The 18,359-nt window shown below is 42.0% G+C and overlaps 5 protein-coding genes and 1 non-coding gene across 8 annotated transcripts in view; 2 read left to right on the top strand and 4 right to left on the bottom strand.

Annotated features, from left to right (window-relative positions):
• Positions 1–981: 981 nt before the first annotated feature.
• On the bottom strand, positions 982–1,146 carry LOC115633172. Its single transcript, XR_003996322.1, has one exon. It is a non-coding gene; the product is annotated as a U1 spliceosomal RNA (small nuclear RNA).
• A 217-nt stretch (positions 1,147–1,363) lies between these two features.
• LOC115632294 (eukaryotic translation initiation factor 3 subunit E) lies at positions 1,364–3,080 on the top strand. The gene is made up of 3 exons (XM_030529386.1): positions 1,364–1,554; positions 1,649–2,041; positions 2,100–3,080. Exons 1-3 carry the CDS (start codon positions 1,465–1,467, stop codon positions 2,919–2,921), a joined length of 1,305 nt encoding a protein of 434 aa, XP_030385246.1. The 5' UTR covers positions 1,364–1,464; the 3' UTR covers positions 2,922–3,080.
• Positions 3,081–3,271: 191 nt separating this feature from the next.
• On the bottom strand, positions 3,272–5,560 carry LOC115632270 (acetyl-coenzyme A transporter 1). The gene is made up of 2 exons (XM_030529351.1): positions 5,172–5,560; positions 3,272–5,113 (listed from the first exon to the last, which is right to left on the bottom strand). Exon 2 carries the CDS (start codon positions 5,101–5,103, stop codon positions 3,505–3,507), a length of 1,599 nt encoding a protein of 532 aa, XP_030385211.1. The 5' UTR covers positions 5,104–5,113; positions 5,172–5,560; the 3' UTR covers positions 3,272–3,504.
• Positions 5,561–6,333: 773 nt separating this feature from the next.
• Positions 6,334–8,066, bottom strand: LOC115632562 (cold shock domain-containing protein CG9705). 2 transcript variants are annotated; one of them, XM_030529779.1, is made up of 4 exons: positions 7,924–8,066; positions 7,353–7,650; positions 7,094–7,216; positions 6,334–7,000 (listed from the first exon to the last, which is right to left on the bottom strand). In XM_030529779.1, exons 2-4 carry the CDS (start codon positions 7,487–7,489, stop codon positions 6,829–6,831), a joined length of 432 nt encoding a protein of 143 aa, XP_030385639.1. In that variant the 5' UTR covers positions 7,490–7,650; positions 7,924–8,066; the 3' UTR covers positions 6,334–6,828. The 2 variants fall into 2 exon arrangements, with proteins under 2 accessions (XP_030385639.1, XP_030385640.1); XM_030529780.1 differs by lacking the exon at positions 7,924–8,066 and adding an exon at positions 7,805–7,821.
• A 164-nt stretch (positions 8,067–8,230) lies between these two features.
• Positions 8,231–10,721, top strand: LOC115632446 (E3 ubiquitin-protein ligase RFWD3). Its single transcript, XM_030529593.1, has 2 exons — positions 8,231–9,746; positions 9,807–10,721. The coding sequence occupies exons 1-2, from the start codon at positions 8,261–8,263 to the stop codon at positions 10,361–10,363; spliced, it is 2,043 nt and encodes a 680-aa protein (XP_030385453.1). The 5' UTR covers positions 8,231–8,260; the 3' UTR covers positions 10,364–10,721.
• Positions 10,722–11,511: 790 nt separating this feature from the next.
• Positions 11,512–18,359, bottom strand: part of LOC115632432 (neurotactin) — a 45,647-nt gene continuing 38,799 nt past the window's right edge. For both annotated transcript variants that reach the window (XM_030529575.1, XM_030529576.1), the window contains 2 exons: positions 14,200–14,936; positions 11,512–14,129 (listed from right to left, as the gene is read on the bottom strand). In XM_030529575.1, coding sequence (XP_030385435.1) covers positions 12,172–14,129; positions 14,200–14,797 — 2,556 coding nt within the window. In that variant the 5' untranslated portion in view covers positions 14,798–14,936 and the 3' untranslated portion in view covers positions 11,512–12,171. The remainder of the gene's footprint in view (positions 14,130–14,199; positions 14,937–18,359) is intronic.

Here is an 18,359-nt window from a genome sequence, read left to right on the forward strand (position 1 = left end):
ACCTAAGTGGTTACACATTATAATTATATATTTGGTATTTGTGAAGCAACATGTTAATGTCCCTTTGGCAGTTATAGACCTACCTATATACATACATACATCTATAACATATATACATACATATATATCTATATACAAATACATACATATATAAAGCATTAATATCTTTGAATAACATTTTATGAAATAAATATTCAACGTATTGAAGTGTTGCAAGCAAACAATTTCTTTTAATTTTTTTAAATATAGGAGGGGGAAAAATATACATACATACCTAGAGTACACTTGCGGAATTCTGCCCGAAATACATTTCATTATCATGTTATTTAAAATCAGACGTTTTCAGGAACGTGTTTACAATATATACGAAATTGAATTTCGCTCTTTTCCCATCAAATCTGGTTGTTTTAAAAGGCCGATTGCCGGAGAAATTTGGGAATTCTGGATTTTATAGAAATGTGTTTGGCTTTTTTTAATTAATAATTAAGACTTTGTCAGGTTACTATGCTGCTTTCAAGTCGACCACACGTTCATTTTGAAAACGCAATATTTCGCCTTAAAATGGATCTGAGTTGGATTTGTTGAAGTTTTTCATTGATCATATACATACGTTATTTTTTTAAATGCATCGTGCATTATTTATCCTTTGGTAAAAGCTACCTACGCCCTTGGCTGCTTTGACTACCAAGTGCTTAATAATTATTAACGGATGATCGGTATGTAAGCGAACCTCGCAGAACTGGAGGTTAATGTAAAATGCATATTAAATATCACCTTACAACAAATAAATTGATAAAATCATAACCATTTTTTTTAGGGTTTGTTCTGAAAATTCCATCTAGTTAGAAACAGCTTTCTCAATTTAAAGTACTGCACACACACACTACTCTAAAGCGTTTTAATACTTATTCTATAACATTTGATTTTTTATAAATCCACAAGCACTTCTCTTCACTTTCCCCAATTCAATGTATTTATAATTTCGGGACGGCGCGAACGCCATTCCCGGCTAACAAAAATTACACGCACGAGTTATTCGCATTAGGAATAATCGCGGAGGTCAACCCCACCGAGGTGCAATGGCAGAGCCTCACTCCGGGAGAACCACCTTCGTGATCATGGTTAACTCCTACGCCAGGTAAGTATGCTTTTCTCATCTAAGCAAGTAGAGAACCTATTGCGAGCTGCTCTAACTGGTTGGGAATTATAAGTGAGGCAAGTGCAAAAAATGTCTTTCATATATGAGTGCAAATTGGGGTGGTGGAAATGTTATGCCGATAACATGCTATCGATAGCATCTCAGAAAAAAACATACTTGTGTTGCCGTCGTAATGTTCCATCTCTTTTCGCCAGAGGGCGATACTTTTACACTTGTGTTGTCATAGCACGCGTATTTTTGTGCTAATATTTAAAGAGAAATTGATAGACAATTTTTGTTGAAAATAGTGCAACACACAAGCAACCATGGCACAATTTGATTTAACGCGGATTAATTGCCAATATTTGGACCGGCATCTCACTTTTCCATTGCTAGAGTTTCTGTGTGGCAAGGAGGTTAGAAAATTTTGCAGCGGCTGTGCTGCTGCCGTGTCACAAACCATAACTGCTTTCCTAATGTCTATGGAAATTTTTCATTGCTATTTCGTAGATCTATAACCAGCAGGAGCTGCTAGAGTATATCTTGGAGACGGTCAACAAAACGAACATGATTGATTATACCATGGATACGCGTAAACGTCTCAATCTCAGCCAGGAAATGCCAGAAGAACTGGTGCAGCGCAAAGCCGAGGTGCTGGCTACACTCAAGCAGCTACAAAACGAAGTCGCTCCAATCATGAAGGCCACGGACATATTGAAGAACGGCGAAAGCATGAAGGACTCGAAGACATTCGTGAATGCTCTGCAGAAGGACTATAACTTCAAAGTGGAGCATCTTGAAAGCGCCTACAAGTTAGCCAAGTATCTGTATGAGTGCGGCAACTATCAAGAGTCCACCTCGTATCTGTATTTCTGTCTGATCGTCATGTCGCCCAACGATAAAGTGTGTATTAATATTATCTTATGTGTTCGTAATTCATCATCCGAAATTTTTCATCCAGAACTACCTAAACGTACTGTGGGGCAAGTTGGCTGCCGAGATTTTGACTCTGAACTGGAATACTGCGTTGGAGGATTTGACTCGTCTACGCGATTACATTGATAGTGCAAATTTTTCGACCATACAGGCGCTGCAGCAACGCACCTGGTTGATACACTGGTCCGTTTTGGTGTTCTTCAACCATCCCAAAGGACGCGATCTTATCATTGAGATGTTCCTGTACAAACCTTTGTATCTGAACGCCATACAGACCATGTGCCCACACATTATGCGCTACTTGGCCACCGCTGTAGTTATCAATCGGACACGTCGCAATGCGCTCAAGGACCTCATCAAAGTTATTCAGCAGGAATCTTACACATATCGCGATCCCATAACTGAGTTCCTCGAATGCCTCTATGTGAACTTTGACTTTGAGGGCGCGCGTCTTAAGTTGCACGAATGCCAAACCGTCATTTTAAATGATTTCTTTATTGTGGCATGCCTGAATGAGTTCGTTGAGGACGCGCGTCTTATGATCTTCGAGACATTCTGCCGCATCCATCAGTGCATCACCATAAGCATGTTGGCCGACAAGCTGAACATGAAGCCCAACGAGGCTGAGTGCTGGATTGTCAATCTAATACGCAATGCTCGGCTCAACGCAAAGATCGATTCAAAGCTTGGCCACGTCGTGATGGGCACGCAACCATTGAGTCCTTATCAGCAGTTGGTGGAAAAAATTGACTCATTGTCTATGCGTTCCGAACATTTGGCCGGTCTAATCGAGCGTAAGAGCAAACAGAAAAATCAAGAATCCATCGACTCCTGGAAGTACTACTAAATCTGAAGCTGCTACGTGTTAAATTAAATTTGGGTAGAAAAAACTAAGCTAACATTTTTTGTACCAAGTTGCAGGCAATGTCTGCACGTATTCAAACTGTAAAGAATTCAGCCGTGGTGCGAATAAAACAACATCTTTATTCGCATCTTAAAACTCCAATTATGACTCTTTCTTTCTTTGTAAGAGCTTCAATATAGGTGTTGTAAATGAAGCCGGTCGGATTTTGCAGGTATTGCCAAGCATTGCACAGAAAACAAATGTAATTGTAATGCTGCAGGAAGCAGCCGAGAGTCAGTACCCCTTTCCTTTTTAATCTAGAATCTCTTCGGAAAAAAATCGGAAAATCAGTATTCAATAAGAATTTTTTGATTTTATTTCCCGTGGAATAATTTACAATCACTAAGAGAGCGAAATGCATTAGCTACAAAATTGTATAAATTGTTTATGGATTGGTTATTTCTAGCCTAGAAATAGAATGCGAATAGTCCTACTAAGAGCTTCTTGTACACACGATGTCATTCTTCTAACACATTTCAGCAAGCGACTAAACTAACAACACAGCCTAGTGTCAGACCATTAGTTGCTACCTGTGATGACGTTTCGACTTAACGACCAGCCACGATCGTGGTGGCAAATTTTGCAGATAGAGGATCCATTTACGCACCACCATTAGCCAGATAATGCCGTATACGACACAACCCACCGCTTCCATGTAGTAACCATCAAAGGTAATCTCACATTTGCCACCAGCAGTGGCACATTCCTGCTGCTCTTCCTTATTCGAGCAAAGATTGTCCGCAATAGCTTTCGCATGTTCGTTGCCGATTGAGACGCACTGCCGCCATGTGAGCACATCCACCAACCAGAGGATCACTGTGTTTGGCCAATTGCCGCCCAGATTGCACAATGTATTTAAGAATGTCATATAAGTGCCACCAACAGCCGGATCGGATATTTTTGCAAAGAACGCCATCGCTGCCACAAACATAGCGTAGAGGAACACCTGATAGAAACCATAGCTAACGATTAACAGCACGTAGTAGGAGACGGGCACAGTGCCCCCGGAAATCAGGTAGGGCGTGGCATATGCGATGATTGATGCCACGGCGGCGAGCACAATTCTATATGGTATTGCCTTTAAATAAACTATCATGGGCCGGGGCCCATTTGTGTAACGGCCCACAGCCAATGGCAGAACAAGCTGCAGCGGAATCACCGGAATAGCAAGTAACGCCAGTTTCTCCTTCGGCACGCCTGCATCGATTAGTTTAAGTGAGGTGACAGCATCGGAAGCAGCAAATGAGACCTTTACAGTGAGCAAAATGGCCGCCAGTATTTGAACGGGACGCATGCGAACCATGTCCCACAGAATCTTGTAGCTTTGTTTAATATTCAGATTATGCTCCTCCGTATACCGCGCCTCCATGTGTTCGTCGGCAATATCATTTTCCCGCTTAAAAATGGCCACAAGGGTAGTGGCCACCACAAAAACGATGCCCCAAAACCACAAAAAACGCGGCAACGTTACCATGCCTTCTGCGCCATGCTCACTCCTTAGGTATGTGTTGCAAAAATCCTTCGATTCAAGTGCAATGAATACTACATATCCAAGGAAATAACCGGCCGTCTGACCCACACTGTTGCATGTGGACGCGTACCCGACGTTACAACGCTTGAGCATGGTAAGTGCCCATCCGTCGACGGCAATGTCCTGCGTGGCGGCCAGGAAGTTCAGCATAAAGAAGAGAAGCGTCAAGAGCGGCACGTTCGGCTCTAGGCCATTGCCACCCAGCCAGCGATCGACATGCTGCGATAACAGAAGCATGAAGGCACCGAGCAAATACTGTACAGGAACCAGCCATGACTTCCGGCGTCCAAATCGACGTACATATAGGGAGTCTACAATGGGAGCCCACAGAAGCTTAATACTAAACGGCCAGTAGGCGAATGAGAATTCCGCCTGCTGTTTGTAGCTGGCTCCACGATTTTGTAGCAACATTGGAATGGCGGCAATCAGGCCGATTGGTATACCCTGCAGTATGTACAAGAACAATAGTATGGCGATGTTGCAGCGATCGCCACGAAGGTCTGGCTTTTCGTGAGAGGACTCGTGAGTGGATTTCAAATCCATTAAATGCCGGCCATCATCTTCGGAGCTGCGACCACGGCGACGGGCTTCCATGTTTATAAGACTGAAATTTATTGACCAGTAAAATATGTGCGTTGCATTTAAAATAACTGTCGACTTACCTAACGCGCGCTCGCACCTGTGCTAATCAAAAAACAAAAACAAAACAGCTGGTATCGGAACAGACAGACACGTCAGCCAACCAGCATGGAGATGGCGAGGATAGTGTTTACAAGATGATAAGACTTACACTCACTTTCCACTTTAGCAAGGCACAGATTTGTTCATTTAGATTGAACTAGTAGTTGAAGTCATCTGGTCTTTAATTCATGTTTCAAGTTTAGTTTCTTATGGGGCTGATCAGATATTTCTTCTTTTTCCTTTCTATGTTTTTATTAGTTTCCGTTTTGAAGTAATTGGCTTGTTGATCCATGCAATTTTCCTGTATATTTTTAAAAGTTGCTATAAAAATGCAACATTATATGTTTACAAATTGGAAAACTTTTTGTCAACGTTGGGTTTTTCACATTCAAGAGCTTCACCCGATTGTTTTGCGCAGTCGCATATCGAAGTATCGTTTATTTATGTAATCGATAATTAGCTGCTAGTTACGGCTCACGAGCTTAGGCACCTCAAGCTTATAATCTTCATTAAACCGATATTTAAAATGTAAATGAAATAATGTGAAATATATATTCAAAAAAAAAATGTTTACAAGCAAGCAATACAATTATTTCAATTTTATAAAATTATTGCTTTAAATTACGTAAAAATTGGAATTTGTAAAATTAAGGCAGCTTCACCCCACAACAGACAATTAAACAACATAGGCCTGCATTATTTAGTCATATGAAAACAACCCACGCAATATACAAAAAAAATTAATTACGGACTAAATACACCACTTGACTTTTTCCCCCGATTTGGCAGATAAGATATGAACACAAAAACGTACGTTAGCTTTGCGTCCGGAGACTCATATACTCTTGTAAAAATACCTCTTCGTTTGTAAATAACATTAGCTATATGGAAAAGTATAGCGAACCATTAGTATTCCCAAAAAATTTTATAATTTCTCATTTGGTTTTTATATCTTTAAAAGGAAAAAATTTATTTTTTCAAGTAACCTCTGAGAATAGTTTTTAGATACAGACCTCCTTTTGGATTCTATAAGCCCAATAAATTTTGCTCGCCAAACCATGCCTTATTTGACTGTGTCTCCTGCAGATACACACACTGTATACTATATGTATTATTTAATCTTAGCATATAAACTCACATACGTTAATAAGAATTCGAATTTGTTTATTATTAAGTATGTACTTCAATTCGCAGTATTTGTTTTCCATAAAGTAATCGGGCATTTGCTTGCTAGCTGATTTTGAATGCGAATGAATATGTATTTAAAAATAATTAAAATTAATTACTGATACAGGCTCCAAATCAAAAACACAGACGTCGCACTTTAATAACAATTTACATTTTTCATGCAATTTCATCATAAGTTTCCAAAACTGGTTCTTGCCTGCTTGCTTGGCTTTTCAAAAAAGTCAAACTTTGTGACATTCGTTTTCGCTTAGCTTAATAAATTAATAAAGATTTTTAATTGAAACTGGCTGGATGTGTGGCGCGTTCGTTTTAATAATTTCGCTTCGTTTCTATTTCATGTTCTTCGTTACGAGCATTTTCGCCACCGGCAACTGCGCTATATTTTTGCATTTTTATTGTTTGTATGTGGCGTGTTCCAAATTTTTAAGTAATACACAAGGCCAATTGCCCCTATTTGGCAGGCGAGCCGCAAAAAACAGGCTCCTCCCATTTGTGGTGGACCTCCGGCGTCAAATTGCTTATCTGCACGTGCACGGCCTGATGTTTCTCATACTTGGGTGGAATGGCGCAAAGGCGGTATTTCACCTCATCTCCCGGCATTGGCACATATTCGCCTTCGATGCTGTTTAAAAATAGGCATATAAATATGTTATATGGATATACATGTGTGCGGGTATGCGTGTGTGAAGGACAAATGCATTATTCAGCAACTTACTCGGAAACATGGCAAAAAACGTCCTCGCCACCGGCATTGGGCGTAATAAAGCCGTGTCCTTTGGTACGGCTAAAAGATTTCACAACACCGGTAACCACAGGATTTTCCATTGCGCGCGCCGAACTGTATATGTAAGTATGTATGTGTGCGTGTATATATATGTATGCATGTAGTGGTTGATGGTGAAGGAGGAAAGGAAAGGTGGCAATTAAATCAATGTCAAGCATTGCGGTAGGCAAGACAAGGGCAAGATACTTACGTGGAGGCCGTGCGTGTGCGCCGCGTGATGATTGGACTCGGCAGCTGTAGCGAAGCATTGGGGCTGTGGCTATTGTGGTGATGGAAAACTGGTGGTTTGGCAGAAAGCATTTTCTTTGGAGTTTTTGGATCGGCCATTTCGGCTTCGAAATATTTCACAACTTTCGGTTAATAAAGCCTGCTTTAGCAGAAGCGACGGAATGTATGTATGGCAAGCGGACTTTCGTTTCTTTGCGCCTGGTTTGCGTCAGCGCGTTAGCGTCGGTCAGTGACAATGGGATGGATAGGAGCCAAAAATTCTGTTGAGTTCAAGGGCAGTGGGTTAGTCGGCAAATATTGTTGCGCGTGGCGGCGTATTTGCAATGTGATTTATCATTTATAAATTCTCTATGTAAGCGTTTGAAAATTCAAAGTGAGCAAAAAACTTAATGTCAAGGAAGAAAACTTTTGTACCTCTGCGTCTTGGCGTGCCTTCTTCTTCTTGGCTTTGCTCCGCACTTACACACACACACTGTTGCAAATATTTTGCCGCTATTGGACACAAAGGCCTACCGGCAATTATATAGGCTTACCAACACTTGAAAGGATGCAAAGATTAATTCCAACTGCTCCTTGACCCTTTTTATCGTTTTATTTACTTTCGAGGTGTTCTGTTAACAATTTGTTAAGCTATTTCGCAAAAATTTACAGAAACGGCATCAACTTCTGAACTGAGTAGAAATAGTGATGGTAACTGAACTACACGATATCTTATTTCGCGGGAAGTCGATTCATCGCTTATTACGAATCGATATTTGTTTTGCATAGATGTCATCGCTAGCGTAGATGCGAACATTTAAATAGAATTGAAATTGACAACTCCAACTCATGAACGAACACATTAAAATAATTAATTAAGAAGCGCTCGACATGAGCGAAGAACGCGAGCTTGACCCGAATGGAGTTCTCCTCGCAAGAGGCGTTCTTATCTTTGAGGGCGGTAACTATGATAGCTCGCAGGATAATTTCCAGCCCGTCCTGCGCAGACGTGGACGGCAACGGTTGGGTTCTACACAAGATCACGATCACGATTACGTCCATACGCCACCGGAACAAGAGCTAATTATATTGCCCGCCTCACAGCGCCGCAGTGTCGATGTAATTCCTTGGCAGGAGGAAGAGGAGCAATCTGAGGATGAAGCGCAGCCAGAGCCGGAGCCGGAGCCCGAACCTACACCGGAACCACCTGTAGCTGACCAGCCAGTTGAGGTGCCAGATGATATGATACCTGAGGATTCTATTGAAGCCATTCCACTAGATATTGACGAAGCTTCCAACTCAAACGAAGCACAAGAGCCCGAAGCAGCCGCTGAGCCTGCAGAAATGGAAGAGACTGAACGCATTAATTTGGACACACCCTCACCGCCAAAGAAGCGCAAGCGTATATCCAATAGTGCTACCAAGGCTGGGAGCACGCCCATTGCAAAACTACCAACCAGTGATGACGAAGACGACGGGACGACATGCCCAATATGCTTGGACTCGTGGGAAATGTCCGGCGAGCATCGACTCGTCTCACTTCGCTGTGGCCATCTGTTCGGCGAAAGCTGCATAAGGCGCTGGCTGACAGAGAGCATGCGTCAATCATCTGTGAAGGTGTGCCCTCAGTGCAAAACAAAGGCTACTAATCGAGACATGCGCTACCTCTATGCTCGCAGGTTGCGAGCTATTGATCGCAGCGAGGAGCATCGCTTGCGCAACGAGCTAGATGCGGAAAAGCGTCGCACCCAATCGCTAACTACCGAACTAGCCGCTGTAAAAATGGCCCACACCCTAACCTTGAATAAGTTCCATAACCTGGAGATGGATAATGCGCGACTACGGGACTTGGTACGTGCCGGCGGAGGTCGGGGTGCATTTACCGAGACAGCAGGCAGCCAGAGCAAACCGCTTGGGTTGCTGCCCAGCTACAGACTGTACATGGAGAAGAACTTTGAAATAACACGTGAGCCTGGTTGTCGGGTCCTGCTCTATTCGTCCCAGCATTCCACTTTGGTTGCGTCGCAGAGAAGCTCGCAGAGTCTATTTCCTGGCTACGGGATGCGCTTCATCGATCCGCCCACCTTTAAGCCGCTGCATTTCCTGCATACCTCGGCTATGCAGGTGCGCGATGTTTGCTTCAGTACCGATCAGAATATGTTAGCCGTGGCCAGTCGTGAGACGCGCGTTAAAGTTTTCGATATACGTTCGCGTCAATGCAGCGCCGTCTTCTCGGCGAACGATAAAATGCTCTGGTCGTGCGGCATGGATCGCAACGAGCGCGAGAATTTTCTATATTTGGGAGACTCTAGAGGCGTTACCTACGTGTATGATGTGCGCTTTCCCGACACAACGATTAGTGAATTTAAAGCTGATGGTAAGTGCCCACCATTATTTTCTTCTCTTAACACTTTATACATAAAAACTTTATTTCCAGATTGCCTAAGTCCTGTGATAGATATAGCATCGGTGCCGGCAAGCAAGACTTTTTGCAACGGCGGCTTTCTGGTCTGCCAATTAACACTGCTCACCTTCTATGAGTACGAAAATGAGACGGCTGTGCCGTCCCGCCTCAACATTGAGGGTCCTTTTTTATCCATGCACTATGACGTGTCTCAGGACACGGTGCTGATTTCAGTGCGCTCCAATGCCCAATATCCGCAATCGCGTTTCATTCTTGGTAAACTTGCCAAGATCGATGGCACGCCGGTATTTGAAATAAAGGCAACGATTTTGGGCGCTAAGGCCACTCCAGTCATGACCCGGGCCACCCAGCTGGGTGTTGAGTCGAATACGTTGGTCGTTGGCTATCTGCAGGACAGCAAACAGCTGATATTGCACGATGTGCGGCGTGAGGAGCGCGTTCAGACGTTACCAGTGAATGAGGTGGTCTACGATATTTGTCCTGTGAGCACGCCAAGTGGTTCCTATCTGGCAGCTTTGACAGACAATAAATGCCGTATCTACAAACTCAACTCCTCAGGGGGTAAATAAGTTATACAATTTTCTGTGAAAATGTGCGTCAGTCATTTTTTGTTATAATCATAAGATACTAGACTTTAGTAAGTTGATTAAGTTATTCCGTAGCATGTTAACCTGTTTGCCTTTTAAGTGAGTGCCCCGGTAATTAAATTAAAAGATCTTGCAAATACGTTCTTTTCCATATACATATATTTGTATCACTTTACACTTCGAACAATATGCTGTATTTAATAGCGAGATTTTTGATTTCTATCGCTTTCATTTTGTGTTAAATTTGTGTGCACGTTGAACTTACTGATCATGCCTCACCATTTTAGAAAGAACTCTACATACATGTATAATTTGCAAACTTGTATACTATGTGAATAAATAGTTTTTTAAATTTTTAATAAAAGAACATCAATACAAAAATTGCCGTTTTTACTGCTTAACCATTTTAACTTTTCTTGTATTACCATTCTCATATTTTTCCTGATGGTAATCTTATATTATTAACATACATATAAAGCTATACAAAAATGTTATGCATAGTACATATCGTGTATATAGAGGGCGTGGCTGTACGACGTTAGTCATTGTTGATTTTTGCGCAGACATTTGATTTAGAAATTACTACACATATTTTTGTTATGTATGTATATATATGTGTAGAGTATATATATTTGAATAAAATTTAAATTCATAAAATGTCCATTTTACTCATCTATTTTGTAACTAATAAATTGTAGCCTTGACAGTCTCAAATGTTAATAATGCAGCATTCCAAATTCATCATAAACGGTTCCTCCGAATCCCAATACGTGCTTAGTAGATAGATTGACAGATTTTTGAAACCCATCAACACCATAATCTGAACTTCTATATTTTCAGTTATTTAAAAGTTTTTGCTTTTGTGTTTGGATCCCTTCCTCTCCGCTGCCAGCAAGCAACTAAAACTAATGTTTGATTTTCAACTCACTCGAGTCTTCGTATTACTCCAGCGTATAAATGCCTGTTAAATAGTATATAAAATCATCGTTACTGCTTCGTCTAAGCGTTTTGGTCTAGATTTTGAAAATATTGTAATTTTAGTTACAAAAAAAAAAAAAACAATTTGGCTTTCGTTTTATAAATGCCCATTGATTTCGTTTTCATATATTTATGTATTTAGTTGAGTGTAGTTGAGTCGGCAAAAGTAGTTGAAACCACCAGATTTTAGAAATTCAAAAACTATTTGATATTAATCGAGAAATAAGCCCAAGCTAGCAAATGCCGGATTTTGTTTTTAGAAATTCCAAACTAAATGTGCCGACTAGTGTAGTTGAAAGACGCCGATTTTGTCTATACTTTTCAAGAATTGTTCATATATTTTGTTATGTTTTTATTCGAGTTTTTGCGTGTGTATCAGTTTTGTGTATTTGTGTGTGGTGTGTGTTTTAAAATTACATTAGAAAATACGTCAATATGCATAAATTACACATAATCAAGAGCTCTCTACATACATATGCAGTTGTGTGCGTGCCATGTATGCAATACATATATAGTATGTACTATATGTATATCATTTTGTAGAGTTAGCAATGCTTAAAAAACTTACAACTTAAATTGTCGCACTTATTCGCAAAAGAGAACTAAATGTACAGTTTTATATATGTATATAAACACTAGATTCACTTAAGCTAAACTAAACTGACGGGAGACGAAGTCGAACGTAGAATTCAAATCTAAATTGAATTTCAATTATAGACAGTGATAGGATGAAGAGTGAAGGGACAGGATTTTTAAGGATAGATAGATAGCAGAAAATGCCCCGAAGAGGTTGTGAAATCGAAGTCGACGGTTTAATCAATGCGCGCATATCGCGGCACAATGTCTTTGCTGATCCAAAAGTTGCAATGCTCGTGATCCTCCTGCGAGAGCGGATCTTGTCCCACAATAAGGACTCGGCGACGGGAATCGTATTGTGGCACCGTGCCATGGGAGACGTAGTAGTAGAAGAGCTGCTGCATTGAGGACACAAAGCGTCGTTGCTCCACAGTGTGTGGCTCGTAGCGACCCAAAATCGCTTGCACGTCCGCATCGACGGTGGCCAGCTGATCCTCACCCTCGCCCTGCGTCACCACATAGAATGGCACACTGGGCTGCAAACGAGCATTTGTCAGCAGTGGGCAAACGGTGCGTATGTCGGTGATAATGGCGGCCAGTGCTGTGTAATTGGTGGCATTGTAGCGGGCCACAATCTCATCGGTCAACCCCAAAGCACCCAGCTGGGAGCCATCAATGAAGGCGCGGACCTCCTCGGCGGTCCAATTGCTGTGACGTTCACGCAGATTCAGAGTATGCGCCTCGTGGGCTGTGGTGCCCATTACCAGCAGTGGTTTGCCTATGTGCTCACGCTTCCACGACTCCGAGGGGTGCTGCTGCAGAATGTTGCCATCAAGCACTAGCCACTCATGACGCTGTGTGTTCAGCGATTCCTCCTTGGTGGGCACATCGGCGGGGAAGTGCAGCCAGGTGTCTGGTGTGGCCGCCCACAGCTGTTCGGTAGAGGCGGCACGTAGACAGGCAACATCCTTGCAGTCCAGCGTGCTCATTATAACCTCGTTAAGTTTCTCGGATTCCTGCAGCGTCTTGCCCGGGAAAATGGCTGACGAGGAAGAGGCCCAGGCGCGTGTATAGAGCCCCTCGAGTTGTGGGGAAGTGACCAGAGCAGAGACCAATGTAGCGCCGGCACGATGTCCCAACAATGTGACGGACTTCGGGTCGCCACCAAAGTGCACGATGTTCAGTTGAATCCACTTGAGAGCGGCTACGATATCGGTCAGAGCATAATTTCCGGAGGTGCGTGGATATTCATTTTTGGTGAGAGCATCCAATGCGAGAAAACCAAAGGCACCCAAGCGGAAGTTTGGACGCACAAAGATAACATCGTGGGAGCGCGAGTACCGCGCCGACGGCCGCAAAATACCCGGCGAGGGTCCAGTTAGGGTCTCGGCACCAATCAACACAATGACAGGCAGTGGGTTGTCATAGCGGACATGCGGCGTTACAATGTCCAAGTACAAGCAGTCCTCGTCGCCCACAATGGTGCCATTGCCCAGACGCTGGGTGCACAGCACACTGCTGTTGTGCGTCTGCAGCGTACCATTCCAGCAGTTATCAATGTCCTTGATGGGCTGAGCCCCTCGCCAGCGCAACTCCTCAACGGGTGCCAGTGCATAGGGTATGCCACGGAAGGCAAAGGCGCCATCGTCCTTGACGCCCTCCACCATTCCACAACTGGTCACGGCCGAGATGAAACGGCCCTCGCGTAACGGCGGCGATGTCAGCGTCTCATGTGTCAGCACATAGCCAATCACTGCCAACAGCAGCACAAAGAGCAATATGCCGAAGGCAATGAGTGCATCGTCCACACTACACTTATAGCCGCGCAGTCGGCTTAGTAGGGACACGGGCGCCTCCTCTTCATCGGTCAGTTTCTCATCGATGGGACCGCCAGCGGCGGCTGCTTGCTTGATTTCGCCACTTGGTGACTTCTTCAGCTTGGAAATCTCATCGGCGCCATTTGTCTTCAGGGGTGCCTTGTCTACAGTGTCCTGATCCTTGAGTGAATCGTCCAGCGTTTCCATGGAAGCCAAACCAGCCTTGCCCAGGCCCAGTTCGACATCCTCGCCGGCCTTCTTCTTGGGTATCATGTTGGCTATGGGCAGCTTGATGGCATTCAGCAGACCGCGCTTCTGTGGCGGTGCCGATTCCGATTGATCGGCTCCCTCAGCGGGTGCAGCTTCAGCAGTAGCCTCTGTAGAAAAATGAAATAAAATATAATTTTACTCGGTAATCTAGCAAAAAGGCCAGGCGGGAACACTTACCACTCTTGGCATCTGCATCGCCATTGGCCACTTGCTTGGCCTGTTTTTCGGCTGCGGGCTTGCGCACAAAGAAATTGCGCAAACGTTCGCCAAAGTTGCTGCGTGGCTTCTGCTCCTCCTTCTTGGGCGTGGCAGCAGCAGCAGCGTCGCCATTGGGCTCCTCCTTGTGCTCCTTCTCTAGCAGCTCGCCCTCGGCACCATCACCTTCGGCCTTCGGTTTGGATTTCATGAAAAAACCTGGCAGCTTCAGGCCACCGATCGGTATCTTCTTTGGCTTCACTTCGCGCTCCTCCTTGGAGATTTTCTTTTCATCGCGATCGTCTGGTTTTGTGCCATTCTCAGTGGGTATGTCTATGATCTCTTCGCCGTTGACCTTTTTGGGTTCACCAGCAGCATCAGCTGCCGCAGGTGTCGGCGATTTTTTGTCTCCAACTGGTGTGCCTGGCTTCGAAGCCTGTTTCTTATCTGCACTGGGGCTGGGCAATTTTTCGTCCTTTTTCTCCAGCATTTTGTCCGTTTCCTTGGGCTCTTCGAGCGCCTCCTGTTGGTGTGCTGTCGTCTCGGTCGGTGGTGTATCCTTCTCGTCAAGCTCGCCCATTTTTGATTTGAGAATCGATAGTGTCTTCTGTGATTTTCTGTTTTGGAGGGTTGAGTTGCTTCAAGTCTTTTGATTTTTCAGTTTTTGGCTAATTCAGATCGTCTCCCCGTCTCGTTCTTTAGAGAACTATCCAAGAATTCTGTAAATAATAGAAGATAAATTATTTAGGTTTATTTATATGTTAAAGTTTTTTTTGAATTAAAATTATCTATCAAAGGACCGCAGTTGTTTCGCACCTGAAATGTCTCTGAAGTATGAACCAGATTTATTTTTATCTTTTACACTTCAAAAACGCCTATCCATTGGGGCTTATTGTGACCCCACTAAAAAGTCTAGGGTTAATCAATAAGTACTCCTGATTGAAATAGACGTTCCATCAAAATATATATATATATATATATATATATATATATATATATATATATATATATATATATATATATATATATATATATTTATATATATATATATATCCCGACAGTCGCTATAAATTAGCTCAAACTTTCACCATCACACAAAAATACGAGTATGTCGCAATTGAATTAAATATTTTATTTGGACTTCACCTTATAGTTGCTTTACGGCTGCTAGAGATCTAGGATCTATCACGTTTGCGGGTAGGTTTCCTTCTAGTTTCGCCTGAACTACCCGCTCGTGTTTTATAAGGAAATTCCGAAAGCTGAGACGCGTCACATGTCAACGCTGCTTGTGCAACTATTGTTCGCCCTTTCGCACTATTTTTCCTATCATCTCAGGTATCCCGACAAGGCACACTCTCGACCTATCTACCTAGAAAAGCGCCTCAGGTAAACGCGTGAAGAATTTTCAGAATTTTATCGCTGACATGCACCGCAAATATGTGCTGTGCATTTCCTCGTCCATTTTCGGGGCGGGAAGACCGCAAATTTATAACATTAAGGAGCCAGCTGTGCGTGTTCGTGACCCTGCCTACCTAGGATATGCACGAACGGTCCTTTAGGTATGTGCGCGCCTGCGCATTTCACACATTTTCCCCGCCTGATATTCCCTTTCTCTTTCTCTCACTTGAGCTGCGCGACATTTCTTTTAATTAGCGGAAAACTGCGCAAGCGGCGTCCCAACAGTTTCAAAAATATCTGCGAAGGACATTTGGTGCTTCCCTAATCATTAGACCTGACGCCGCTCAGCTCATGCGAGCTTGAAGCCTGTAACTTTTTAGTAATATTTTTATTGACTACTGTCTATCAAGCCAGAGTAATAATGGCACAGATTTGTCGAAAAGAATACAGAAGTCAGCAAAAGTCAGAAAAAATTGCAAATGAAATGTTTTTTAACTACAGCCATCAGCTTTACATTAGGCGTTTATGACAGGCCCTTTAGATTTCTTAAGAAATGTATTATGAATCATATAAAACCAATTAGTTTGTTAAGAAATTTTGTAAGAACTGTAATGCATTTCTTTAAGTAACGAGACAGACAAATACAAGTAGTAATTTAGTTTGTGGAATATAAGAAGCTTGCCAATCATATAAGCAGACTTAATAGAGCAGTGGCTCAAGATAGACGATAATATTCCCGATAATTCGTTTATGGTTAAATCATTTAGAAAGCATTTTCAAACAAAATAGTCTAACATGTAAATATTAAAAAAAAATCAGTATTCAATTAATAAAAATGAATGGACAAAGATACAAAAATATATAGGAAAATGTTTCAATGTATCAAAATTTCCCTAACATTTGTGACGCTGTCTACAGCATTATTGTTGTCGAAACTTTTGTTCTAAGGTAGAGAGACCTGGTCAGGCTGAAAAATAATTTGCTCACAAGCTTATCGGATTTTATAAAAAATTTAATAGTATTCTCTTTCAAAAAGATACTTTCTTTTACGTAATGAAGCTCAATGAAATGTTGTTTTCATGGCTTCATTTTGAAAATTTAAAGGATTGATAAATGAATGTTCATTGATTGATAAATGAATGTTCATTTAAAAATAAACTACTTAGGAACTCTAGTAGAGTTGGTATTACTTATAAAAAACAGTTTGAAGATTCTATTAAATATATCAGATATTTAATATTGTAGTATGGAGATAAAAGATCATATAGATATGAAGCTATATATTTTGTGAAATATTCGTCTTAAAAATATTAAAACAAGCACACTATTAATGTTCAGCTGTGAAAACGGCCGGGTTCTGGTAGGATAGGAAGGTATGTAACATCAGCTTTGGCAAACGTGTCAGCTGTTCCATGATCTTGGACTCATTTCCACAAAATCTATAATCAATTTCGATCAAAAGCAGTATTTTGCCAAGCTTTCAAAGTGTGTACATTTTAATATTTTGTTTTATTCAAGAGAATTCATTCATTTTCGAGATAGGAGTTCTATGAAATGGGAGTAGCCGGCCATCAAAATATTTTGAGATTATTTGACTATGTAACTAATTAACCGGGTACGTATATTAGTATAAATTTCGAATATTACACAAACTTCGAAAAATAAAATTCTTATTCTACAGATAACAACTTTTGTGGCATTACTTATCAGTTTTGCAGTCGCTTTTCATTGCACAACATTAGTCAGTGGAGCGTTTTTAATGCAGCCTAACCGATTATAATTACGACATGTTCATACAAAATACCCGACAGAATTCAGAAGTCATCCGATGGAACTGAACACAAGTAACGCCAACTAATGCCGCACTACAGCCATGGATGCAACACATCAAAAGGCAGAAAGACAACTAAAAAAAACAGACATGTGGTATGTACATACATGGTGGAATGAAACGATGCCAAGTCGTGACCTCAGTCATGTAAATCACCCCGAAAATCCATTAAAATGTGAACTTAAAGTTCAAACCGTTGCGTGCCATAATCTCGACATTATCAGTGAAAATGTTTGGTCAACTGCAACGAAATTGTTCAGTGCATCGGAAAAAGAGCAGCACAGTGGACGAGAACTAGGAATTGGGACACATCCGACACACTATATACTTATATGTACATACATAGTAGTATATGTGAATGTCCCCTCCTCCTGGCAAAGTTGACGATGTTGCGTATCGAGAATGAAATAAGTGTGACATGGCAGAGGCGACATAGAAATAGAAACAGAAGATGTAAGCAGAAATGAGCAACAAACGCAATGGAAATCCAATTGAAGCGGATTTCAAAGTATTAAAACGACAGCTCAACAAACCCGGCACTGGACGGCGGCATGGAGTGGGCGTGGCAGATAAGGGGGCGTGCGGACGGGAGCTGATGGCAATATGCTGCAATATGGCGAATAGCAAAGCTTCCTTATTGTTTACTGCTGCTATTGGTGTTGTTATTGTCTCGTTAACAGAAGCGGGTCAAAGTAATTACACGCCAACACTCTCTTGTCTACAAACAGTGCTGGTACTTTCAATAGAAACATTCCAATTTCTTCATCAATAAAAGAGTATATTCCCCGCTACCAAGCGCCAGAGTCCTTCAGTTAAGATTAATTTTGTTGCAGCATTCCTTTCTATGGCTGATATAATGCACCGATTTCGCTAAATATGAAAAACTCATAGATATAATACATACTTAATGGCG

This window comes from Scaptodrosophila lebanonensis, unplaced genomic scaffold, assembly GCF_003285725.1.
Source record: "Scaptodrosophila lebanonensis strain 11010-0011.00,11010-0021.00 unplaced genomic scaffold, SlebRS2 tig00001415-arrow-pilon, whole genome shotgun sequence".
NCBI classification, from domain to species: Eukaryota; Metazoa; Arthropoda; class Insecta; order Diptera; family Drosophilidae; genus Scaptodrosophila; species Scaptodrosophila lebanonensis.